General features: G+C 38.2%; 3 protein-coding genes across 7 annotated transcripts; 2 read left to right on the top strand and 1 right to left on the bottom strand.

Annotated features, from left to right (window-relative positions):
• Positions 1–3,109: 3,109 nt before the first annotated feature.
• Positions 3,110–6,312, top strand: RB195_007966 (uncharacterized protein; the record flags this gene model as incomplete). Of its 2 annotated transcripts, XM_064181890.1 has the most annotated exons (11): positions 3,110–3,181; positions 3,238–3,345; positions 3,415–3,516; positions 3,583–3,711; positions 3,856–3,948; positions 4,009–4,140; positions 4,197–4,277; positions 4,980–5,123; positions 5,695–5,780; positions 6,097–6,199; positions 6,256–6,312. In XM_064181890.1, 11 exons carry the CDS (start codon positions 3,110–3,112, stop codon positions 6,310–6,312), a joined length of 1,107 nt encoding a protein of 368 aa, XP_064038644.1. The 2 variants fall into 2 exon arrangements, with proteins under 2 accessions (XP_064038644.1, XP_064038643.1); XM_064181889.1 differs by lacking the exon at positions 3,583–3,711.
• A 941-nt stretch (positions 6,313–7,253) lies between these two features.
• RB195_007965 (uncharacterized protein) lies at positions 7,254–9,733 on the bottom strand (the record flags this gene model as incomplete). Of its 2 annotated transcripts, none has more annotated exons than XM_064181887.1 (8): positions 7,254–7,400; positions 7,476–7,570; positions 8,631–8,727; positions 8,793–8,903; positions 8,966–9,040; positions 9,103–9,222; positions 9,305–9,376; positions 9,542–9,733. In XM_064181887.1, the coding sequence occupies 8 exons, from the start codon at positions 9,731–9,733 to the stop codon at positions 7,254–7,256; spliced, it is 909 nt and encodes a 302-aa protein (XP_064038641.1). The 2 variants fall into 2 exon arrangements, with proteins under 2 accessions (XP_064038641.1, XP_064038642.1); XM_064181888.1 differs by having other exon boundaries at positions 9,542–9,574.
• A 1,101-nt stretch (positions 9,734–10,834) lies between these two features.
• RB195_007964 (uncharacterized protein) lies at positions 10,835–25,567 on the top strand (the record flags this gene model as incomplete). 3 transcript variants are annotated; one of them, XM_064181886.1, is made up of 31 exons in its annotated part: positions 10,835–10,880; positions 10,937–10,939; positions 11,313–11,452; positions 12,436–12,573; positions 12,627–12,746; positions 12,799–12,915; positions 13,005–13,121; positions 13,190–13,269; positions 13,917–13,962; positions 14,022–14,180; positions 14,241–14,411; positions 14,795–14,913; positions 15,067–15,159; positions 15,221–15,359; positions 15,527–15,646; positions 15,708–15,836; positions 15,907–16,027; positions 16,083–16,149; positions 16,212–16,292; positions 16,364–16,402; positions 17,140–17,232; positions 20,296–20,392; positions 20,450–20,566; positions 21,842–21,923; positions 22,681–22,739; positions 22,796–22,996; positions 23,158–23,352; positions 23,416–23,550; positions 24,667–24,759; positions 25,308–25,397; positions 25,481–25,567. In XM_064181886.1, the coding sequence occupies 31 exons, from the start codon at positions 10,835–10,837 to the stop codon at positions 25,565–25,567; spliced, it is 3,294 nt and encodes a 1,097-aa protein (XP_064038638.1). The 3 variants fall into 3 exon arrangements, with proteins under 3 accessions (XP_064038638.1, XP_064038640.1, XP_064038639.1); XM_064181885.1 differs by lacking the exons at positions 10,835–10,880; positions 10,937–10,939; positions 17,140–17,232; ... (8 more) ...; positions 25,308–25,397; positions 25,481–25,567 and having other exon boundaries at positions 11,345–11,452; positions 16,364–16,427; XM_064181884.1 differs by lacking the exons at positions 10,835–10,880; positions 10,937–10,939; positions 11,313–11,452; ... (16 more) ...; positions 16,364–16,402; positions 17,140–17,232 and having other exon boundaries at positions 20,297–20,392; positions 24,667–24,747.
• Positions 25,568–26,697: the final 1,130 nt, after the last annotated feature.

The following is a 26,697-nucleotide window of genomic DNA, read 5'->3' as shown; positions in this document are numbered from 1 at the left end:
TTTCATTTTATTTTATTCTAATATTTAAATAAATAATATTTATCTTTTACTGGTGCGCATAGAAGTTATGCTGTCACAATTACATTAATCTCAAAACGGACGTAAATAGAGCCAAAAACCACCGAATTTTCAGAAACTTCTTACGAATTCTAATAAAAAAAATGACTAGTGGTTCTCGATTTCCATTGATCGAATCATAAATCCCAGGATCGCTTCCGATCTTTTACGAATTACTGAAATCCCGCGATCGAATTGTAACATCATTCCGGATTGCTTTTATCAGCGTTGAGATGGGAAGGAGTGGAAATCTTTTAAAAAATCATCTGTAGATAAGCAGTTCTGTGCTGCGGTACATCCGCTAAGCCACACGATATCGATAGGTGTTCGTTCTTGGCACAAATACTTCTTAGTGTTTTTGAAAACAGCAGCAGTCTTAGCCATAGTCTTAGGTTTGTCATTTTGACGAATAACTTTGGAAGAGGAAAATTACTGTAAAGGAGGAAAAACGTGAAAAAGTTGAGAAATGAGGAAAATGTATATTTACAGAGAAAAGTACAAGTTTTCTGCAGTTTTGAACTACTCAATCATTACGTGCAGTGCTCCAAAATTTCCAAAATTTCAAAATGGGACCTTCTTTTAACGATTACATTACGATACATTGATCTTCTTCTTCATTGTTGCAAGGTGGAACTCTTTATTCTCTACTCTACGGTTCAGGATTCCTCTCTTCCTCTTTTTAGGAATCTTGTCCTTTGTTTGCTTAACAACATCACAACATTTCGATCTTTGCTCATTACGAGAACCGAGAGCGGTCTTAAATGTCAACATTGCGGGTTTAAGACCGTTCCGAGTCCACAACGTGGAAACACGGATGTCTCGCCGTCTCGTCGACGTAACGTACTGCACGTTTCCACTTATCACGGCCAGCCAACGATATCGTTCTTCGTCGGCGGTCAAACACTATTCTCGACGATTTTTTTTCGGTTTTTAATTAGCCTAATTAAAAAAAAACTAACTATTTTAATTAAGTGGTATTAGTAACTAAAAAAATACTTTGTTTATTAAATAATTTAATAGTTTATTAGTTGTTATGTTTTACTTGAATAAATTAATTTCAAACCGAAATTAGATTATTTGTAAGAAACCTAGGTAAAATTCTGTACTTGTTCACTACTGCGGTCGCTCTGCTCACGGTCCTTATCGCTTTCCCGGTCCATTGAAATTTTAGTATCCTGGAAATTACAATTATGGTCCTTATCTGGTTTCGAGCTACGATAACGTGGTAAGGGACATGAACAATCACATAACAGCAGTTAAAACCGAAGAAAGATACTGTGCTTCGATTTTTTTTTGTTGCAGATATTAAAAAAAATTGAGAAATCTCTATTCGAAGTTATGTGCTAAAACGGGAACAGTAACAACACCGAATTTAACTTGAAATTTATAAAATGAGAAAACTAACATATTTTTGAATAATTGAAAGATAATTGACAAATTGAATAATTGACAAAATAATTAATTATTCATAAGCTGTGTGTAGTTAGAGGCATTGTGCCACGAAATTGAGAATGTCGGGATGTTTCCACGGATAGATGGGTAGGGATATTGCGTTTACGAATATTAGTACGATCACATTCAATTCTTTCTAGCTTCTTCAAAAAAAAAAACGGCAAGAGGTAACAGCCCTGTCCCTCTTTTTCCTCTACGTGGCGCCTAATGACGTGTCACGTCTGCAAAAGCATGGATACGCACCGCGTCCGCAGCATCAGCAAACTTTTGATGATCTTCACATGCTGCAAAGTATGCCCACGCTAAACTATTTTACTGTACATTTCTGCTGTACTTTTACTGTATTCTACTGTACTGTATACAGGATAAACAGTCAAAGTGAATCATCTTAGACTTAGCATCAAGAAGTATTGCAATAAAATGACAGCGACAACTTTTCTTCCATACTAAGGCTAAAATTAACCGAAATTACGGTTAAATCGCGAAAAGAGAATTCTTACGACTATAAAAAAGTAAACGGAGTCCCACAAATGCTTCACTATTTTTCCAGTTTCACTATTTTGTTTTGTTTTTTCAATGACGTATACCGTGAGCACCACGATTTTTGCTCCACGATCTATCGGAGCACTTCGGCGCCCACATTTTGTTTAGAATCGTAGACGAGGAGGAACAAACATCAGAACAAATAGAGAAATATTTGGCAACAATCGTTGGATTTTGAGGTTATTTTTAGTGTAATCCGAGTGCATTGGGCAAAGATGGCAGGATAGAGTAGCCATCGCCTTCATCTAACCTTGATACGGTGCGAAACGACCCATATAATTGAATAGATCAAAAGATTAATTTTAACGGATTTAAGTTGTAAATCGCATTATAAACGAACAAATTTAAATATGAAAGAGAAACAGAAATTGGAAAGTGATATTTTGAATAATCCATTCATCTTTATTTCATAATATTGACAATAGGTTAACCTCAAGCTTTTTTCTTTAACTTCTGGGATATTTTTGCTATAAAAATCACCGCACCGATTAAGTAAGCAAGAAATATGTATTGAAATAAAAATAAATTCTATTTTGTTTTAATTTCTGTAATTTCTGACTAGTTTTACAAACACAATATCGGCAATACGTTCGGAATGGTAATGTTCACCTGGATGCAACTCACATTGTATTTATTTACATCAAAATTTAAAAATAAATTTTTAAAAATACAATAAGAAATGAAACAAATAAAAAATATAAATTCAAAAAATCAAATCAAATATTTACATCATCAAAATCAAAACTTTTTCGGAGTATTCGCTTGTTTTCTTATGTTTGAGGTTTTTTTCAAAATTAGCTCTTGTTCCTTTCTTCTTTCTCTCATCTTCCTCGGTAAATTACCGTATACTGTAAATACCTTCCTCTGCCATTCCAAGAAACAGAGCTGGAAATTGTTCATAATGATCCTTCAATGTAGTTTCTTTCGCTTATAAACGTCCTTTAATTATGTATGTATATTATGAATGTAATTTTATTTAAAAAATAATATTTTAGAACCGATCATGCTGTCAAGGCTCAGTCCATTGACAGTTCGTTCATTTAGTCGCACTTCTCCGATGCTAGGCTCGTCGGCACAAGCCGTTGAGATACCATCGGCCATAAGAACACATAAAATCCCCGGACCTAGGGTAAGCGAATACTGTAATGTGATTAAAATCCGAACAAATACATACGTTCATCTCAGCAAACACAAGCGAAGTACGGTGGTCGTCATACCGTAGTCGCACTACCTGGAGACGGTATTGGACCGGAAATGATGCAGCATATCCAGGCCATATTCAAACATAGTCATGTATGCAACAGAACTGATCTTATGTATGACCACCATAATCGATATCTATGGATTGCATTGCAATTATAGGCTCCGATAAACTTCGAAACCGTCCAGGTTAATTCTGAATTAGTGGAAGGAGATATGGATATTGCAATAATGGCTATACAAAGAAATGGTGTTGCTATTAAGGTATGTTTTAGAGCGAAGCAATGATGTTTGTTCTATCCAAAGAGAGAGAGAGAGCCTGAACTTCAGGGTAATATTGAGACAAAGCATGATCATCCCGACTTCAAGTCAAGAAATGTGGAACTTCGCTCCAGACTCGATCTGTATGCGAACATTCTGCACTGCGTCACTATTCCAACCATACCAACAAGGCACAAGGCAAGTATCTCCGTCTTCCGGGACCACAAATCTTTCACTTGTCTTATTTTCCTTTTTTTTCTCTTCTTCTTGTTTGCTTTCCTTCTATTTCTTTCCTTTCTCGAATTGTTTTTTGAACATCCGAAGAGCGTTTGCATTTTCCAGGATATTGACATCGTTTTGATCCGAGAGAACACCGAAGGCGAGTACTCGGGCCTGGAACATGAGACTCTTCCAGGAATTGTGGAGAGTATCAAGGTGAACTATGAACAGTGATAATAATCTAAAAGGTAATTAATAAACGTGTGACAAATTCAGATAGTCACTCAACCATGCATCCAGAGAATCGCACGCATGGCGCTTGAATACGCTTCAATTAACAAGCGAAAGAAGGTCACCGCTGTACATAAGGCTAATATCCAGAAACTTGGCGATGGGCTCTTCCTACAGGTAGATGTTACCCATTGAGCTTGCTAGTTTATTTTTGCAAAAAAAAATCAATTCAGGTGGTAAAAGATATGGCAAAGGCTGAGTATCCTCAGATTGAATTCGAAGCAATGATAGTCGACAACGCCTGCATGCAACTGGTAAGATTTTCGAAATCAAAACAGCCATGCTTTGCATTTATTGAATAAGGTCGGAAGGCTGGAAAAGCACGCTTTCATCTGAAACGAATTATCAAAGCTATTGTCGGCTCAAGTTGACGTGAAGCTCGGTGCAGTTACGTAAACGGATGCACTCGAAACCGTCCAGTGAAGCCAAAGGATGGGACCGAGGTTGGACCTTTGCTGGCACCATTCATCGCTGCAGTTTGTGATGGTCTCAATTCGATCCCAACTGCCAGCTCCACTTTACGAAACTACATAGAGTTTCATGCCGTTTTAACCATATTACGCTCTAAGTCGTAAGTGTCATTCTAAAAAGAGCGCTAGTTGTAAATCCCGGCAATACCGCTGCCAATCCTCACGCGTTCTTTCGCTTTCTGCCAATGCTTCAATATCCTCATTTCCATATCTCTGCATTACGACATCGAGGAACTACTACCGGACTGTGACGATGTAGAAAAAAGTGATCTAGACCACTCAGTTAGGGAAGGAGATTAACCTCACACTCAGGAAAAGACTATTTCCTCCTCATATTACTCACATATTTCCTTTCTTTGCTCTTTTCATAAATCATTGCTAAGCGACCCGATAAAGCTTGACCTTGCAATTGATTAGAAAAAAGAACACTGGGACAGTTAACTCAGAAAAAAAGGATAGTGACTATTTGAAGTCTCTTCAGTTCAGGTATCCAAACCTCAACAATTTGACGTGATGGTGATGCCTAACCTCTACGGAAATATCATCTCAAACATTGCGTGTGGTTTGGTTGGAGGTCCTGGCTTGGTTTCCGGAATGAACATCGGCGAGAAATATGCAGTTTTTGAGACGGTACGTAGTGATGCTCGGTTTATAGTAAAGCAAAAGAATCGATTGACAAAGATAGTTGTCGATTTTTGCACCTACACCTCACGTTGGTCATTCAAACACTAGGTATCAAATGCAGCATTACCAAGTTACTGGGATCTCTGCACGAATAGATACGAGTGTGGGCGTAGTTCACGAGCATGACCAATTCCCTGTAAGAGTCCGGAGAAAGACGTGTGAAAGGGCTTTGCGTGATCTAATCTCCCCAACGATGCAATTTATTACGGATAGTACACCCATGGCAAAGCGTCCACAATGGTGTGGCCGCCCGTGTTCTAGCTCATAATAAGTAGCATTGTTAGGGAGACGAGATCACACAAGACTGTTTCGTATGCTGTCTCTCTCGACTAAACTGGAAACCGAGCATGTTCAATTTTATACTCGTGAACTACACTCCTAGCATATTTATATGCAAACAGATCCTCAATCAATTTCGTGATATGCTACGCTTTAGCCATGACTCAGTTCAATGACAACTGAACAGGGATACTTTAAGCTCTGTGCGTTTGTCTCAAGATTAAGGTTACTGTTGCAGGGAACTCGAAACACTGGGACATCTTTGGCTGGGAAAGATCTCGCTAATCCAACGGCATTCATTAGAGCTAGCGTTGATATGCTCAGGTACTGCCCATTATTGGTCATGAGCTCATCGTCATGGCTATTTTTTCTGTACTTGGGTCAAAACGAGGCCACTTTTTTCGGTAGTTGAGTAAGAACTCGGAGCGGCGTAGCTAGCGAGCGATTGGGATCAAGATGGGACCTTCGCGAAATGCAGCGATGTATGGTGCTAGCAAAGGTGCCCCTCAATCCTTACCGCTACGCTCCACCATACTCCTTCGAGCGTAGGCGCTTACGTAACTGCACTGCGCTCCATGTAGTTTTGACCCGACTGTACTACTTGAAGCTCATAATAACAAGAGAACCGAAACTGCTCCAGGTATCTTGGTTGTCACTACCACGCAAACTTGATCTCGGATGCCTTATGGAAAGCGTTAGTGGATCAGAGAGCACATACTAGAGACATTGGAGGCACTCGTAAGGTAAAGTTTTTATTGATTCTACAATGTTTGCTTTCATACGAAACGTACATCTTCAGACGTCTGAAGTGGTGCACATGACGTTGGAAAATATCAGCAAAATGAGGCGACATTGAAAATGTTACTATAATGTACAATATGAGGAGGAATTTCGAGGATGGCAATCATCTACGACGTCTTGTGGTGCACCACAAGATTCCAGAAGCAAGATTGGATGTAGCATGTGAATAAAATATTTCGAGATATCAGCGCACACAGGTTTATTGGATATGTTATGTTATTATGAGGATCGTATGAAAGCGACAGGGTACGGCGGAAATAACTCTTATATTTCAAAAGTCAGTGTAGTGCCCCCAAAGCAGGTAAAGAAGGTAGCAGATAGCAGTAAAGAAACAGATAAAAAGTAGAAGCGTCGCTGGGTCTAACCTCGTCAACACGTTTTCAGCTCATAACTCGATGCGACTGTTCTTCTACTTCCTTTGATTCTTGGAGGTTAGTTGCTGGGGCAATCATAGCAGCGAAGACTTCTATTGTATTTTCCTGTGAAATTATTTCCTTTTTCCATAATTTTGGCTCCAATACCTTTCGTTTTCGAAGAAATCTAGCTAACAAACTTAAATCAAATTCAAGAAAAAAGTGATGATTACATTTTATACGTAACGAACACAAATATGAAGTAAAACATATAATTCCAGCATGCGAAAAAGGCTCCGAAATAAGAGAAAGATAACAAAACCCGCGTCTTTACCCCGGTACATGCAAATGTCATAGAAATCGACCATTTTAAGAAACATTGATGGTTTAAGTCGCTTGTAGAGAACAGTTACTCACTTACCACTCATTTCCATTATCGGACATCGAACTTTGCCCTTCTTTGAAAAAAAAGCAGAAAAGTCTTTCAAGTACTGGACCTAATTGCAAATGATTGCAGATTGGTCCCCGGCCGTAGAAACAGAAACACATCAAATTGAAGAAAAGAGTTAGGAAGGACCTGACTTCTGACAATATATTTAAAGTTTCCAAAAAAATAAAGAAATTAATAGAATAATCCGTAGATTTACGATTTCTCCCCTTGCATATACTGCTCAGATTTCACAACGCTCTGTTTCTTCTCCTCCTCCATGAGTTTGACTGTTTCTTGCTGATCAGTCCACATGTCGACATCAGGGTCCTTTAGGATTTTGCAAAATGATTTCAAAATTTCCTGAAAGAAAATGCGAAGTTCATTGAAAAACACAATGTTCCTTGAAAAAAAAAGCGTTCTGCCTAAGAAACTAACCTTCGGCTCGCAGATAAGAAACGCCCGTGGACCCCAGTCGTACGTGAACACCTGAGTTTCAAAACGATCTGATGACTTCGCAAACGAAATGTATCCTGAAAAGCACAAAACAGTTGAATTTGTAGAGAATGTATCAAATAGAGCACTAAGTCACGGTTCTAAAGAAGTAATGGCCTTCATCTCACCATTACTTACAGTTTCATGCTAGCCTTTACGATCGATGACCAACCAAAAAATCGATCGACGACCAAGGAAAGGAACCAGACTTTTCATGATGAGGATGTAACTGAGATTGAATTCAACAAGTAAATAAGTAAAGTAAGTAAGTAATCAATAAGTATTTTTTTATTAACTGGCCCATTCAAACGAACTGGATGTTTTCCTCCAATCTACCGCTCAGCTTCAAGTATCAATCTATTACCAATCCCTTTCTTTGATAATTAAAAGGAAATATTTGTCTTGCACGACTTACGTCTTACTACGATGTTCTACTTCTATCATCAACTGAGTTGATCCATTTCACACCGATATTATTCAACGTCGGGTAAAGTGTCGTTAGGTGGGACACTCGGTGGCGCCCCTATTTCTCGAGGCAAAAAATCAAATCAATCGGGGCCCTAAGGCCTACGCATTAGTCTTAGAGTATTTATGACATGTAGACTTAAGTTACCAAGAGAGAAAAAAAGTAAATTAGCGTTTCGGGAAATAAGAGCGCCACCGAGTGGCCCCCCAAACGACATTTTCCCCGCAACGTCTTCAAGAAAAAAGTTAATTAATCCCGCAATACTTGTTCTCTGCAACAAACATTAATGGATGCGCATATACATACATCATTGAACGCAAATGAATGCATTTTAATTTAAAATAACGTGTTACATCCGAATGAAGCTGTAGTTGTGAAGACAGGAACTAAATGCGCCATAGGGATAAAAATAGGTTAGTCTCTTTCTGAGGCCGTAAGCAAAAAATGAATCCAAATGTTCAAACTGGAAATTCCTGCGCTCTCACCTTCGAGTCATGATATCCTCTAGCGATATTTAAAAAAAAACATTAATTCGACTGTAATATCTTAACATTTTCAAAATACAGATGAGATTTCGATTGTCTATTACACGTAAACAGACGTATATCGTACAATCTAACTTCTAAACACACCTCCGTGAATAAACTCAGCAGTATGCGAAGGAGAAATGAGCTTCTTAATATCACCAAAAACGGGATCAGGTGAATCATAGCAAAGACCGAGACAACTCTAGAAATTACTTTATTATTTGAATAGAAAATATCCTCTAGTGGAATCTGCTTCGAATCACACACCAAAAAATTCTCCAGCACAGCTTCCGTGATACAATTCACATTGGACTTCTTGCTTTTTGACACAAAAATGAACATGAGAATAGCGGAAAGCAATCCTCTTTTCGCTTGACCCTGAAAGACCACGGCTTTCAGTGTAAAGTTTAATGTTTTAAGTAATGGAATATAGCTACTACCATGGTATCCTCAGGATAGTTTGTTTCAACACGTTCCATTCGAACTAGATGGGACTGGTTGTTCCGATGAATTACCTAAAAACACAATTCTATCAAAAAGAAAACAAAACCAGAGCATAATAGTAACTTATTGGTACCTTGCATCCGAAAACCCGTTGTAACACAGAGCTTGCCTCACGCAAAGTATGGCAGTGTTCTCTTCTGGGAAGCATATGCATCTTCTGAGCTAAAGCATCCTTGAGGGCACCGTCTTTCTCCTCAAAAAAATTTACAAAATAATATGTTCAAGCAATAGTAGTTATAAATTACAGTCCTCTAGTAAGCATACAAGTCTCTCACATTTGCCGATGCGTGGAGGAGATGACGAGCAAGATATCGAACCTTCAATACTCCGCTTGTTTGAGAACCAAGCTAGAAAACTACAAAATTAATCGCATGACACAGAAGACTCCTAATGAGATTATCGAAGAATTTATCGAAGAAAAAGAATTTGACAACACAGCAACTTGTTATGTTAATTTAAGTTTGACAGCTAGTTATGTTAATTAATTCAGGATTTACAGGCTTATAAACCACCTCCATTTGTTGACCGGAAGTACCCTCCTCCATATCCACATCTTCGTTCACTTGAATTACAGTGGCTTGCTGTGAATTTGTAGTTCTTTGCGATACTCCGGACTTTTGCGACAGTCTTGGACGCTGGGATTTTCGAGCTCGTTGCGACCTCCTTGAACGTCTTCCTGTTTCATCTTCGTCCGAAGAAGACATTCCTGAAAATATACGTTTTTGATTTTAACAAAATCGACAGGTTGCACCACATCTGGATCGAAAAAAAAGAACAACAATGACAAATATGACGACCACTTTGCTAATAATCAAATCTACTTACATAAAATTTGCGCAGCATAGTCGGGTTAAAGCGACTTTACGCAAGCTACTGCGCGAATCCCGCTATATATACCACCGTATGGGGTTACGCGGGCGAGCAGCGCTGCGCCTGGATCGGGCGGGAGATGATGGGTGTTGCTGGAGCACGAGAAGCCTGGTTCGGGCGGGAAAGCTAAAACGCTTCGCAAATGCGTGCTTTTCACTCTTTTGGGTCGTAATTCGTTAAATTGTTATATCCAATTTGAAATTTTTGCTCCAGTTCTGCTATATTTGTGAATGTAATGCTAACGGCGCTCTGTTTCTTGTCAAAGACGCTGCATATTGTTGAAATTCTCGACTAAATGACAAATATCTTTCAAATTTAAAGAACAGAAAAGCATTTCAAGAGGAGATAGTTCAGGAGGTGATCAATCGATAGATAGTTATTGGAAGTAGATTGCTGGTGCAGTCGGGGCCCTAACATCTAAGCGTTAACCTTAAAGGTATCACCCCACCCCCCGAATCTGAGGTGGTACGGACTTCAGGTGGAGTATTGGTGCACGGGATCGTAGATCATGGAGAGGAGGGTGAATCCGCCCATTTCTTCCTAATTGCCGTAAAAACGGCCCGGACGATGCGGTGCATGCATGGCGCGCTCCAATCGATCTTGATGTAGAAAACAGCGCGCATGAACGCTGGAAGCAGTATCGCCTGGCCGTTTTTTTAAGGCAATTAAGAAGAAATGAACGGAATCACCCTTCAATCTACGACTCAGTAAAGGCATAAACCACCTGGAATCCGCACCACCTCAAATTCGTGGGGTGATGCCTTTAAATCAGAGAACGCCATGAGTGTCAAGAGTTGCATCGTCACGTTGACTGATTAGTCTCACTTATCCTGACAAATCTGTTCACTATATTCGTAAATGTGTTCTATGGTCGGATCAAAATGAGACGAAACTCGCTGCAGTTGCGTAAGCTACTGCGCTGAAGCAGCGTCGACATGGGACGGCGATTGCGAACAGCAGCGACGAGTGATGCTAGCAAGGGTCCCACCGAAACTCAAAAAAGCCACTTCGTAGCCATCGTTTTGACTCGATTTGAGGAGGTAAGAGCGGTATCAAAGAAGGCGCTCAAAGCCAGGAGAAATCGAGTGTAACAAATGTTTCGAGGATTGAAAGAAGGCATAAATCTAATGTTGCCGTAGGGGAGGACTCTGACCAGGATGAAATAAATTTTGAAGAATAATATGCCGTTTTTGTTCTATTTGAAAAGTCTCACTACTTTTTGATCACAGTAGTAAATCACAACCAGAGCCGTATAATCCAGACGTGAGTCCTGGCGAGAAAGCAGACTGATCCTAAGATCCAAACAATAAAACAAGAACTTTATGTAATGCCAAATGTATGAGTGATTTTCAAACGAGTTCGGGAACTTAAAGAAGTCGTAATTGCGGATGTGAGCATTGCGCCTTCTTTTAGCTGTGCTCGCCGTAGTGTCAGGACTTCTTTTGATGTTGCGGACGAGGTCTGGAATTGTTCCGGTTCTGTTTCGGACATTTTCTGCCGAATCAGTCACTGAGAGGAAGCTTCCGAATGTTACGATTCCACCTGCAATTAAGGTCAGTTTTCTCATTGTTCATCTTCTTGCGTTTTTACTTCTCGTTTTTCTTCTATTTCTTTCTACTTTCATTTGTTTTATTACTACGCTTTGCGGTTGTCCGTTCCCAGTACATTTTTATGGAAGATTGATTCTTATTACTCAATATTCCCTCCTTTTTTCGGTGAAAATGTGCGTTGTTGCGGGCACTTTGGATAGTTATGAAAGATTAATACGATTAATTCCGTGTCATACCAGCGTTTTGCCTCAAAAGGACGCACTCAAGTCCTTTCCCTATAACATTTGTTCAAAAACCTCATGGTAGCGTCTTTTTTTCACTCAGAATGGTGCGCTCGAGTCCTTTTCCGCATATGATTTCATTCAAATTCCTGGTTACTCTTAACCTTTGGTAGTTACGTGCAGAAATAAAATCAAGAAATCACTCTAGCAGAAAAGTGTATCCTGACCAGAATTAGTATCAAAGTTTATTTTCGATTTTTTTCGAAATTGTGAGCTTACCTGCATCGGAACTGACATTTAAGAGAAAGCTTGATGGGGGTTGAAAGGATTCTGAGAGGTAATAAAGCGAATCCTACCCTAAACGCTACGGAAGTCCTAAAATGCCGTGGTGATTGTCTATTATTTTCCTTTTTTTCTATCTTCTGTAGCTCAGCATTTTTGTTCTCTCTAAAAGATTTTAAAGCGAGCGAAGCGGTTATCGTTCCATGAGCCCAGGTCACATACCCTTTTTCACACTTTAGTAAAATGCTGTGAAGAACTATTTTGTGATGAGCTCAAAACCATTCCACTACTCACGTAACGCGTACCTCTAACCACAAGTAATATGTTACTTTTCACTGCTAGGAAGACTTTTGTCTGAAAAATTTCGCGGAAGGAATTTATAAGTCGTTCAGCTTCCAGTTCTAAGGAACTGAAAGAAGCGATCACGGCTATTCTATCTGTTTTCATTGATTTATTTGCTTGTTCAATTCTAATTTGCTTTAGCGAGGGCCAACCGACTTACTCCATGCCCTGTCAGAAACTGTTGGAGTTGATACCACTGCACCACATTTTGCCTTCATAGATGACCCTGCAATGATTCCTAGCACAGCGGCCACAAAGAGGAACTATTACATGGCCAAGGTAAGCTTGGGTCTTTATGCTATACATTTTTGTGATCCCATCACTATTTTCAGGAGATGGGAAAGCGTGCTGCTCGTCAATTAGCAGAAGAGTGGCCAACTTTGTTTGCATTCGATCGAGATGAACCTTACCTCCCTGCCTTCCGTCCTCAAAAACCCTCTGATCCATTAAAGGTTCAAAACTTGCAAATATTTCGATTATACAATACTAACGATCCATTCATAGGTTGACCCTACTGAGGCGAACCTACTTTCGATGATTGAAAAGCGTGAAGTGCAGGATGCAGTAATATTGTACGAACGAATGAGAGGAGAGAACATTGAAGTGTCGGAGAAAACGCAGGTTTGCCTTGTTTGACTTCCTTTCCGTGATTTTTAACATTTTCACTTCCGCTCATAATGGAAGTGCTAGTGTTACTGCAAGAAATTTAGCTGGAACTTTTCCAACTCCTCACTTACTACAACGGAAAGAATGTTCCTTTCTCTGAGTGGGAAGAATGGCATGGAATGCGTACATTCGGTGAAAATGACCCGAACACTTGGACGCAGGTTGTGTATTAAGCAAATTCTCATCTTTATCCATGTCAACTTTCTTCTCAAATCTCACTGAATTTCAGGGTGGTTTAGCTGACCTCTTGTACGAGGTGTTGCCGCACACTCCTGAGACAACCTCTGCAATGATAGCTGGTTTAGTTAAGTACGTATTACTCATTTTGGAGCTTCACATTTTTCGTTTTCCTATTTCCTGAGCACTAGGGAATTTTATTAGTCACCTTGAAACGAGCGCAGAAGCTAAAATGGTTTGAAATGCCTTTGCCCACATTCATATCCATTCATTCATTCATTCATTCACACTTTCGCTTTTCTTTCGTTCTTTTCTTCTGGTGTACTATTTTGCAAACGCTTATTTGACGCTGCTTCGAACCGGTCACAAACGACTGAAAATTTATCACTGCATCGCAAATAGTTTAAGGTTTCAACTCGAGGGCACGGTTTTGTGGTCTCACCACGCACACGTTCGAACCGCTTAGCCCATGGTGCACGATTAGTAATCCCGTTTTAATCGGAATGCGCATTCGTCGCTGTCCTACTCTGACTTTCGAACGCGTTATCCGGACAAATATATATGTTACGACCACTAAGTGTCTTGGTTGCAGAATGGGTGTATTATTAATTGAAGTATTTTAACCTTTTAGTAGTTCGCGTACAATCGGATTAAGGAAATATCATATTTAAATAATAACTGCGTAGAAGTCTTACGGTTTTTCCTTCACCTTATTGTATCGAAGCTTTTTTTTTTGAAAGGAAACCCTAATTTTCTCTAATTGATCCCAAAAATTACAGGTTCGCAACTCCAGAGAGCTTAACTAGAGCGCGAGAGCTGTTCAAGGTAGATTCGCAGTAGTTTACAAGTACAACGTACTTCTTCTTTTCATAATAAAATTTCAGGAATTGTCGTCCTCGGGTACTCCATGCCAAGAGGCATACGACACATTAATATCTGTCTCACACTGGAAAGAAGCACAGTCGTTGATGAAAGAAATGGCCGAGAAAAAAGTGAAGCCAACAATAAGCACATGGAATTCTTTGCTGGATGCATCTAAAAAGGTTGGTAATGGCCATATTATTATTCTCTTTTAATATTTACTTAGGAAGAAATTTGTTTAGATAAATAACTTGTCAGAACGCCTATCAGCTTTCGAGAAAGTTATTGGAGAAATGAAAGCGGTGGGAGCAGTTCCTTCTCTCCATTCGTACCACATAATCTTGAATAGTATCTCTGAAACGTCACGGCTGGGCGATGATAAACATGGAGAGGAGAAGCGTGATACAGCCTTGGTTAGCTTCCATACTTTTGTATTTTTTCTTGCAATTTTGCTCTAATTACTATTTTGTTTTGATTTTTGTCGTAACGTCCTTCTTTTTCATACATTGATAATGACATAGGGGATCTTTTAGGGCTACGTCTGCTGAAAAAAGCATCAGATTAGAGTTGAAATTTTGTTGGGTGCTTTTTAACCACCAAAAATGAAGAAATCTTCTTCAATCTCTCTCTGAAACCCTTAGAATATAGATGAAAGTGAAAGAGAATCGCCACTAATTTTTTTTTGGATTTGTGTTTATAGGAAGTATAAGATCTTCTGTGCAATGAATTCTTTCTTCGTTGCCATTCTTTCCCATCTATACCTGTGAACAACAAATGATAAACAGCATGCTTTTAGACAGTAGCAGTATCATGGCTTTCTGAAATGTTGACGGATCTAGAACATCGTGCGCCACTTGACATTTTATCCGTAAAGGATCACTTGTTCTTCCTGGATGCTATGGGAGTTGCTCATCAGTGCGTGTTTTCTTATCACTTTCCCTTCATCCAACATGATTGCTTTGTAACACTATGAAGATCTCTTTCTTTTCTAAGTTACCAGCTCTAATATTGTTCATGTAACTATTAGTTCTGAGTACGTTTCTTAATTTTTATTTTGAAGTATTTTAGAGCTGGAAATCTCGAGATTGCTGAACGACTAGTAAAACTGTACGAAAGTGCTGCTAACAACGTAAAAATGCCTGCTCTTACAGCTGAGGGAATGTGAGTGTTTTTGTGCTTGAAGTGTAGATGATTAAATAGTGGACCAAAAGATTTTTTGTAGATTCTACAACAGATATCTGCTCCTTTTTATTGAACGAACGGTTTCGATGGAGGAAATTGAGAAGAAATATAAGGAGCTGGTCCCACGACTCGTTGGAGTATCTAGGCAACTGACTTTGGCTGTATCCGAAAAGCTGAAGGTATTCGGTGTTGTTCAGTTTGTTCTGGATTTGCGTACATCCAAAGACATCAATTATTTGCCTTGTGGAGGTTTCCTAACCTTTTTCGCCTTTTCTACAATTGTTTAGAGGAGTTTGCTCCAAGAATATAGAGTAGTTTATCAACGCCATTGTTTACTATTTTCCAGCAGTCTCCCCGCTGGCCATTCCTCGTTCGTTTGATTGAGGATGGTATATGCGCTCGACAAATGGTGGACGTTCGGATCGGTCAAACTTTCAGGGATCTTCTAGCCAATACTCATTATCAAGTATCAATTTTGGTTTTCTTTTGCCTGGTTTCTTGAACTGTGGATACTATTTTGTTTGTAGGCTCTTTCCATAGAACATCGGGAAGAATATGCTAATCTTATTCGTCGCTTGGTTGATATTTGGGTGGAATTCAGTCGTTTTACGGATGAAAGACAAAGAAGACTGCAATTGAAATTGTCACCGAGTATGGTTAGTTTATTATAAGATCACATTTCACCTCCATTTAACTTGTGTACTCTCCGAAATTCTCGAATACTAGATTGCTGAATGTGCAGCGCTGCTCAATCGAATAGGTGACTCTCAGAGAGCTTACGAACTTCTCGAAATGCTTCTGGACCCTGAGAATTCGGAGGGGGAGGCGGCAACCGTTCTAAATGCTGGTTTGTACAGTTTCTCTATTATGTTGTTCAACCACGAGTAATTTTTTTGTTTAAGGACATGCCAGAAATTCAGCAATGTTTGAATTATTCGAAGACGCCCTCCGGGAGCGTGACCCATACAAGTAATATTTATCCTTATCTACTCTAGAAATAAACCGAAACACACCATCCCTGGGATTTTCAGAGCTGCCACGTGCCTAGAAATTATGAGCGTCAACATGCCACGAAACAAACTGGAAGGTCTAGTGCAACGGATAGAGGATAGGTATCCGTATGAACACATCGAATTTGATTTTATGAATTGTTATTTGTGAAATCCGATGAATCCTGATTAAGGTGTCATTTGTCTGCTGATCAAAAAAGGATACTAAGTGGGTTCGCACGACTACGACCGGAGTAGACTTATAGACTTATTGTACAGTTTTTTTATTGTTAATATGAATAGTGCTAGTTGTTAAGGAATTCAAATTGTTAGGTTGAACCAATTTTTTATGTTCAGTTGTTATGTAGGTCATGAAAATAACATTTATTTCTTTTTGTTTTGTTCGAATGTATTACGGTACGAGCAATCAGAAATAAATGTTAAAATATGCTATAAGTTGTTGTGTCCCACAATGTCTGTGCTGGCGTTAACCAGAGTTAAACTTGTCATTATGTCAAGCACAAGTCTTGGTTTTTCTTGGGGAATGCGGAAACTTATGCATAAATGTACCACCAATACCCTTTTCGCGCATTAAATCAAAATTATGACAGTTTTCCGTAAAATAAGTTATTGGTGCTTTAGAATGAGGTACAGGTCCAGATTTTATCTAAATCAGTGGTAGCCATAGTAAGTTTTAAAACAATGATTAAATGGAGAAGTGTGGTCGTTCGTGAACATTTCTAGCCCATATGAGAATGTAGTGAGGATTTTTTAATTAAAACAGTATAAATACAGTATACAGTAAAGTAACAGTACAAATACAACCTATGATAGTAACTACCAACAAAACTATATGATTTATAGGAGTTTGAGAACGTGTTAAAGAAATGATCATGAATGATTGCTGGAAGAGGACGCTTACACGTGTCGGTCAAGAGAATACATTATTGATTTGATTGCGCATATACAGTTCAAAACACGATCAACTCCGACCAGCACAGAGGATCGATCATTTGGAGAATAGCCGCAGCCAAGCGGTCACATCTCTTAGATCATCAAAAGGGTGAGTTCTATGTTATGCTTCTGCAAAACCCATTCAACAACGAAACCCTTAGAAACTTATGAAAACGCCATTAATACGCCTGGTCCCGAATTTTTAGTGTTTTTATTGTTATATTTTATTCTTGAATAGGGTAGGTGTGGTTAAGTGGCTGGAGGTTGTTGTTGCGTCGCGATACTCCTCTGTCGCGCTACTCCTTCTCTTTCCATAGTTTGAAATCTCCTTACCTCTGCCAAAGCTATAGTCGGGTCAAAACGACATGAAGCTCGGTGCAGTTACGTAAGCTGCTGCGTTGGAAGCAGCGCGGAGATGCTACCCGCGAGGATCGCGTTGGGACCATCGCGATCTGCAGCGATGAATAATGCTTACATGGGTGACTCCTAGATCGTACCCGCTACGCTCCACCGCACCGCTTCGAGCGCAGCAGCTTACAAACTTACAGCAACTAAACGGATCATCGGATCATTTTCATCCGACTCTACCATTAATTCGGAGCTGATGAATGGGTCCCAGACTTGTCGAAGACGAAAGAATCAAGGATCGTTGATCTATAAGTGAATCGTCTAAGAATGTGGGTAACTATATATCTTTTTTTCCTAGTATTAGCCTCTATCTTTGTTTTTATGACATACTTCGACTTTAATGGCTTGAAAAGGGCAGTTCTATGTTCGTTAGGCTCTATGATGCTGAATTGAATTTGAATACGCGTTGATGCGCCTCAGATGGATTGATCCACGTCAATCAATTTGCTCCTTATCCTTTCTTATATGATCCTGTAGTTCTCAACCAAATTTCATCCCTTAGAGCTTGATTTCTCTTCATTTCTCAGGAATGATATGTGTTTTATGAAAGGATTTTCCTATATGAACAAATCCTGCTTAATTTGACTGTTCTTTGTGCTGTACAAGGGCACAAAACACAAAGAACAAACAACAAAGCAGAATTTATCGGTTTCAGCATGCGCACGCGTCGATCGATACGAGGAAGGAAATCCATTAAATCCATTCCCAGTCATATAATAAACTTGAACACTAAAAAATCTTTGTATAGAGGTACCAACTGGTCGATAAATGCTCTCAGTGATGTGAGAAGCATGGTTCGCTTTTTTTAAACTAACTTTTTTTTAAGAGAAAAAAAAAACTCCATAAATTGCTGACTAATCAGCATTTCTCCTTTCTCGTTCACGTTTGAACAACATCAGAACAACAGTGAATCCATTAGAAATCCCATGCCTTGTTGTTTGTTTGTTTTTTTTTTCATTTCGAATGTTTCACTGGGAAAAGAGTGCGCGCATTGCGAACGTTACTGATGTGATCTTTCCATAACATCAACAACGATTCACTCGTTCATCACATCTCTTCGCTCGTGATGAATGAATCATTTGCGCTGTGTCGTTTTTCCTCTCCTATCATTTGGACCTTCATTTGAAGTTATCCATTAGAGCTAATGCTCACCTAAGTTGAGTCCTTTATTATTTTGTTTATTGTTGAGCGGTAGAACTGTTCATCTTTGGGATTTTATTGGATTAACCTCCTCATCTAACTGAGCGTGGCGTCCTTTGCATGTTTTTGAGGTCTTCGAGGAAATTTTGTCGTTTATGAATCGTTTAAAGGCATCACCCCACGAATCTGAGGTGGTTTCCACGGATTTCTGGTGGAGTATTCGTATACGGGACCGTAGATTATGGAGAGGTGGGTGATTCCGCCCAATTCTTCCTAATTGCCGTGAAAAACGGAACGGAAGATGCGGCATGTGCACACGGCTGGCGCGCTCCAATCGAACTCCTTGTGAAAATAGCGCGCCGGAACGCCCGAAGCAGTGTCTTTCGGGCCGTTTTTTACGGCAGTTAGGAAGAAATGGACGGAATCACCCTTTTCTCCATAATCTACGACCCCGTATACGAATATTCCACCGGAGATCCGTACCACTCCAGATTCGTGGGGTAATGCCTTTAAATAAGCAACACGATTATTGCTAGTGGAATCCAATTCCAAAACCTTGGAGTTATCCAGAAAAAAGTAGCGGCTAGGAGCGTGGTGAAATCCTTACTTAAACCATCCATCGCTGCAGGTTGCTACAGTCCCACTTCGGTCCCAACCGCTGTCTGCACAGCGCCGTTTCGAGAGCCTACGCAAATGCACCGTAACTACACTCGTGATCCATGTCGTTTTGACCCGACTATACTTTGTAGAGCACATAATTCTCTATCGAACAACATAAAGTGCATTACCAGAACATTTTATTATTCACGTGAAATTCTCACTCAAAAAAAAAACACACACACACAAGGACCTGAGGGCCAATGTAATAGCTTATGTTCGGGATTATTTGAACTCAAAATCATCCAGTATCCGTAATCCAGGAATAGATATGGTTGGGTGAAAACGACCTGAAGATGGCTGTAGGTTGTTTTGACCCAATTATATCTTTTGTGTTTGAAACAAAATAAAACGAAGTGGATTGAAGAATGATCGATGACATACAATTTGTTTTGGGTCACATGACCATAGTAATCCATAATAAAGATAAAGAATAAAATAAAAATAAAATGATAAAATAAAAAATAAAGTAGGTTTTTACGTACCCAACGATTTTTGGATTCCTATCTTTGGGAAAACAAGAGACGATTTGAAAGATGCTTTCATAGAGCAATAATTATTAAGGATAAAGTTTCTAGCCTCAATTAATCCTTTTGGGATTGGGCCAGGGACCCAATTCGACTGCTGGTTCAGAATCGTTTTGGACTTATGAACGCCGTTTATGGGCGGAATAATGGGTAATGAATGACGAAGACCAGTCGATAAATTGAATCGACATGTTCTTATCTCCGAGACAAGTCCCCAAGCAATATATCGACTCCGTGATTTGGTTGGTTCGGTGCGGTTTCGAACCATCGAACGTGTAATCGCTGGCCGAACCACCTACAAACTGCGCTATACCCATCATTCAGAGAAGGAGACCTATAATTCACCTTCATCAGTTTCAAACGTCCTTCTTTGCTTCTTCCACTACTATGTTATCCTTATTAAAAAGACAAATCCTACGAATAATTCGTCTTATCATTAGGATGGCCACTTTATTGAGGACACGTAATCCGAAACTTATTGGAGGACTGATTGTAGCCGTTGGTGGAGCTACAGCTTTCTATTCTGTTTGTCCACAGGTAACTGAGCAATTTTTTTTTCAGTCTGTACCCGTTTTCATCGAAAAATGTTTGCAGGCGAAGTCATTTTTTTGGTGTAACGGTGTTGATTCGGCTACGATTCAAAAAATTGACGATGCTTACCTGAAGCTCAATGGTCCCGAGGGTGCAACGTGCAAATCGTTGTTGAAAAAGGTACAGTATACATCAAATACGTACGAGAACGTACACACCTAAGACAGTATCAGAAGGGTTTTTTTTATGAAGATGAACTTAATTTGAAAAATTTTATCCTGAAATTACGGTAACTTTCCTAAAATCAGATAATTCCTTGATTTTGCTCTTTGAATGTCTTTAAATGTAATGCCATTCATTGTGTAATTATACCAAAAAAGCATACAATTAGATCTACACGACATTTTTAAATCCGGAAAAGTTGCATTTGTTAACTACTCGGATCCAGTGGAACTGCAATCGGACCACAAGCAAATTAATCTAAGCTTTGAAGCATTTTTTTTTAGCAGATCTTTTTTAATAGTATTTTTTTCAATAGTTTCCCATCGTTTTTCTTGGATAATGAGTTCAACGTCAGAAAATGAGAAAGTCCGAATGCAAAGAGAGTGAATCATGGAAATTAATCTACCTGCAAGACATATAACTTACTTTATAGTATTTGTTGTAGCTTTTTATTAGCACTGTTCCATTGTATTGGGAACGGCGAGGTAGTTTTATGCACTTTTGTGTGTGTGTTTTTTTTTTTTGAAAAAAAATGCACTTGATAAGAATAGAACAGAGTTAGAGGTATGTAGTGTCCTTTAAGCATAAAAATTATGCGATCAGAGTATTTATTGAATCCATGATAAGCGCCGTCGATAAGCAGCTGTTTCGTCAGCGTCATATTATGAAGAGAGGGTGATTCCGTCCATTTCTTCCTGATTGCCGTAAAAAACGGCCCGGAAAATGCGACGCGTGCACAAAGCTGGTGCGCTCCAATCGAACTCTTTGTGGAAAATAGCGCGCCGGAACGCCCGAAGTCGTATCATCCGGGCCGTTTTTCACGGTAATTAGGAAGAAATGGACGGAATCACCCCCCTCTCCGTAGTCTCCCATCCCGTATATGAATACTCCACCTGAAATCCGTACCACCTCAGATTCGTGGGGTGATGCCTTTAAGTTTTTCTCACTAGTGTACATGAACCATTTCTCAGTTGCGGCCGTTACATGGGAAGTCTAGTTAGGGAACCCTATCTAATCGCAGCGATCCTAAATTTTCATTTTTTTCTTGTAGTTTAAAGCAGTAATAATTTGAAGAAGAATGAAGAAGTAGGACTGATTTCAATTATATGCCTCTTTATTCTCAATTTTTAATGTTCTCATTGTAGGATTTTTTCTTGAGGATAACAATTACTTCATAACTAAATGATTTCCTCATTAGATATCATTGCTATGTTGAAATTGTCCTTGATTCAGCACCTCACTAAAGACGTCGTTGAAAAGCTGAAACACAAAAAGACAAAATTGGGAGCCACTCTATACGATTGCATTCGTTCAGGTTAGTGATTTTTGCATTTTAGAAATTTTTCTTCAATATTATGGATAAGCATAGAGAACTTCTAGCCTTTGATGTTTATAATCTCTTCTTAGCGAATAACTGTTCTTTTTGTTTTTAAGTCACTTCAGAGTTAATTTGGCGCTAAATCACTATTTTTAAACTTCGAATAAGTTTCTTTTTCAAGGTAGTGGTGGAGAAGGTGGAGAAAATTTCCAATATTGGATTTCCAGTGGTGAATGGTTTGCAGGGGTCATGTAAAAGACATGAAAACCTTGGAAATCCAGAAATCAGGGTTATTCAGAAGTTTTAGTTCATCTCACGAGGGAACTTTTCGTATCCATGGTGGTGCTGAAATAAAATCACGTGAAACGGATTTCATCACTACTACGGGTATGAAGAATTCCCTATTCGGGTAGTTTTAGCTCGAGGATTTTTTTTTTCGCGATATCATTAATCCTATAGGTGCATAGAGCTGCCCTCTTGGGTAAATTCTGGTGCTGTGAAGGCTCTGGACTGGAAATTTCTGGATTTATAGGGGATTTTTCGCACTCGCGCTGCGATTTTCGCAAACAATGTTCTTGAACTCCGGTTATATACTACTAGGGAGAATCCGACGTTGGAAATTTTGGAAATTTTTCCGGTATTTAAGGATAATAAAAATTAACTAATTAATTAACAATTAATTAACAATCTACTTAATTAATTAATTAATTTTTACACAATTATAACTGTAGGACGTTCACTTTTGTGTTTAAAGGCGTTTATAACTTGGACGCAGGAGTTGGTGTTTACGCTCCGGATGCAGAATCATACAAGGTGAAAAAAATTGGCAGTTTAAGCAGTTCTGCTGTACTTTATCCGTATTGTTCCAGACTTTTTCACTGCTTTTCGATAAAATCATCGAAGATTACCATGGATTTGGTCCGAACCAGAAACAACCACCGGTTGACCTAGGAGAAGGTAAAACGGCGGAATTCCCTCCACTTGACCCGAAAGGAAAATACATCCAGTCTACCCGTATAAGATGTGGCCGATCACTTGCTGGATATCCTTTCAATCCTTGTTTGACGCAGGTACGAGCTTTGATTTTTTACTCCCCTGTAATTGGATGGGTGGAGATTATCTTGTTTATTCATACTTATTTATGTATTTATTTATTTATCTGTTAGTTCTTGTTGGTCTATTTATTTGTTTGTTTGTCTATTTACATTTATTTATTTATTGTTCATCCAAGGAGAACTATTTGGAAATGGAAAACAAGGTCAAGAAAGCATTCGAATCGTTCACGGATAAGGAGTTGAAAGGGAAATACTATCCTCTGGATGGAATGACAAAAGAAACTCAGAACAAACTTATCGCCGATCATTTCCTTTTCAAAGAGGGCGATCGACATCTCCAAGCGGCGAACGCGTGCAAATTTTGGCCTAAGGTACGGTATTTGTACGGTAATGGTAGTTTCAATCCCACTTTTCCCCCACTTTTCCACTTTTAGGGTCGTGGAATCTATCACAACAATGATAAAACGTTCTTAATTTGGGTAAATGAAGAGGATCATATGCGAATTATTTCAATGCAAAAAGGAAGTAACGTTGGTGAAGTACTGGAACGATTGATTAAAGGAGTTAGAGTGAGTTATACGTATATTTACCAACAAATAGTTGCTCTAAGAGTCACCGGCAAATTGATTTTTTTTTAAATCAAAAATTAAATAATTGCTTTAAGATCCACTAACAAGTTCATTTTTTTGTATTAAAAATCATTTTTCCTTGCCTGATTTTCATAAAACGAAGTTATGAATTTTTCAATATATATATATATTATTATATTTATAGTGCGCAGTGCTTGTGCTGTGTTTTTATTTTTGCATTTTTATTTTGGATTATTTTTATTTTTTTACTTATTTTGTTATTATTGTTATTATTATTGTTTTTTGTATTATTGTTATTATTTTTGTTTTATTTTTTATCATTTTTTTTTTAGTTTTGGAGAGATTGAGTTGAACATTAAAACAGTATTTAATTTTTGTAGTGTTATAGTATTCAGCTAGGATATGTAAATTTAAAAAAAAATGTGGAAATTATCGTAACTCCAGATCAAATCAGTAAAAATCAGCTTTTTCCTGATTTAGGAGTCAACTTTAGGGAATCTGCATCCGGAACGACATACATTTTTTTAAAAATAATAAATGTTTTTAGAATAACTTTCATAAGGTAGTTTTAATGAAAGGTACTGATATAACAGAAATATTAATTAAAATTAAGTTTAAAAATTAGAAAATTCAACGAAATTTAAATTATGAAATTAAATTACGAATAAATTTAATAACAAAAAGTTTTGCTTCTGAAAAAAGAAAATTGGCAGTGAAACGTCGAGCAAAAAAGAATTACGAGTGATTTTTTGTTATCCAAACATTTTCTACAAGAATATTAACATAACAATAGAATAACACAAGAATGACGTGTTCATCCACCTAATCCAGAATTTTGAAGCGAAATTAGCGAGTTTGAATTCTTTTCGTATGAAACGAGAAAAATTAGCACAAATAAAGTGCTGATGAAATTAATTTCTTTTTTCTTCTTCTCTGGTCGAAAGATGTGATGTGAATCGCGAATTTTTAAATATATAATATTTAAAATTTTGTATTTTTAAAAATACATAATATTTAGTTGAATTTCCTGAAGACTACCAATAAATCCTGCATTGAATAATATTTATACTGTATTATTGTCAATTTGGTGTTAAGAGCATTGAGAAAGTGGTCCCGTTCTCTCGTGATGAACGTCTCGGATGGCTGACATTTTGTCCGACAAATCTCGGATCAACAGTTCGAGCTTCTGTTCATATTAGACTGCCGAAGCTCACCGCTAAGAAAAAGGAATTTCAGATGAGTTTTCAGAATTCTTTTTCGTTTTTTTTACAGACTTATTCAATCAGCAACGAATTCGAATAGCTTTAGATTATTAGAAATAATGGGAATGTTCGGATAAAAAAATGACTAAATAAATAATAGATAGGGAATAAAAAATAAGAAAAAATACAATAATTTTAGGCCATAATGTGTGACAAATTAAATCTTCGGCCAGAATTCTTCTTTCTAGCTTTTTTTACAGATGTTATATTACATTTTATTCTATTATTTACTTAATCACAATAGATAAATAAGTAAATAAATGTGAATAAATAAATAAGAATAAACAGATAGATAAATAAATACATAAATAGATATGAATAAACAAATGAATAAATAAATAAATGTGAATAAACTGCAAAAATATAATATAGTAAATAATAGTAATAATAATAATACAATATTAATATTGGAATAAGAAAATAACTAAATAAATTATAAAAAATAAAAAATAAGAAAAAATACAATAATTTTAGGCTATGTGTGATAAATTAAACCTTCAAGTTCGAGGAATCCACGGAGAACACACAGAATCTGATGGTGGAGTTTATGACATCTCAAATAAGGTATGGATTCTTAAATTCTGGATGAATTAATTAATTCTGGATTTAAATCGCATGGATATATGTCTGTCTGTCTTTGATCGCAGGCTCGTCTCGGTCTTTCTGAGTATCAGGCTGTGAAGCAAATGTACGACGGCGTGAAAGCACTGATCGCAGCTGAAGAGAAACTGTAGCGCAGTACTGTATGTTACTGTAAGAATTGTTCGTTGAAATGTTGCACACAGAGTTAATAGTTGAGAATAAAGATCGTGACTTAATATAATGTTATAAATATGGTTTTTATTGATTTTCTTTAGCTGTAGCCGCGATTGGTATCGATTTTTTTATATTAACAGCTAACGTTTCGACGTTCTGCGCCTTTTGTCAGACCCTAAAAGAGAATCAATGCCATCAGTGATTTATTACGCTATAATCGTAATTCTGATGTACTGCTAATAATAAAAAAGATAAAGGATAAAGTTTCCGGTGTTGATCAATCCGCTTGGGACCCGCGCCACCACGTTCACTTCAATCCAGAATCGTTTGAGGTCTAGGAACGTGTTACTGGCCCATAGAATGACTCGCGATGGCCAGCCGACGGGTCAATTCAGTGTTTTTATCCTCCCAGACAAGTCTGGTACGAATTTATCGACCCCGAAAGGATGGAAGGCTTGGTGAGCATCGGGGGGGTTTCGAACCTCCGATCGATCGTGCTGGAAGCGGAATCGCTAACCGCTGCACTACAAACGCTCACTGTTTATAATATGTTTATTAATATATTTATGTGGCAAGTATTATAGTGAATGTTTAAAGGTAGCGCAGCAAGAAATTAACGTAGTTTGTGGGAAACTTTTAGGATAATGCAGAGTTTGGGAGTATAGATTACGAATACGAATTAAAATAGAGAAAATAATGAAAAAATAAAATAAAAGATGAATAAAAATATAGATTACGAATATGAGCGTGGATCTGCCCGCTTCCACCTAATACAGGGTGGCCCACATGAAATATGACGGGCTAGAAAGAGAAATGAGAAATCCAGAGGGATTCGCTGATTCCTTGGGCCAAGAAAACCGGTAAGGACACCGACCTGGCCTTCTTGCGAACTCACGGCACAAACAACCCACTGGAGTGGTGTGAGACCAATCTTCCGCATTTCTGGACAAAAGTGTCTCTCCGTCAAACTCGCTCGATTTCAATCTTTTGGATTTTGCTGTCTGGTTGATTCTAGAACAGAAAGGCTGGTCCTTTAAGCTCAAGTCAATGGATTTGCTGAAAAGAGTCCTGGATAAAGCACGGAGGGATGGGAACTGATCGTGTGCAT

This window comes from Necator americanus, chromosome I (genome assembly GCF_031761385.1).
Source record: "Necator americanus strain Aroian chromosome I, whole genome shotgun sequence".
In the NCBI taxonomy this organism is placed as follows: Eukaryota; Metazoa; Nematoda; class Chromadorea; order Rhabditida; family Ancylostomatidae; genus Necator; species Necator americanus.
Note: the sequence above shows the minus strand (reverse complement) of the source record. Positions and strands in the feature narration are given on the sequence as shown.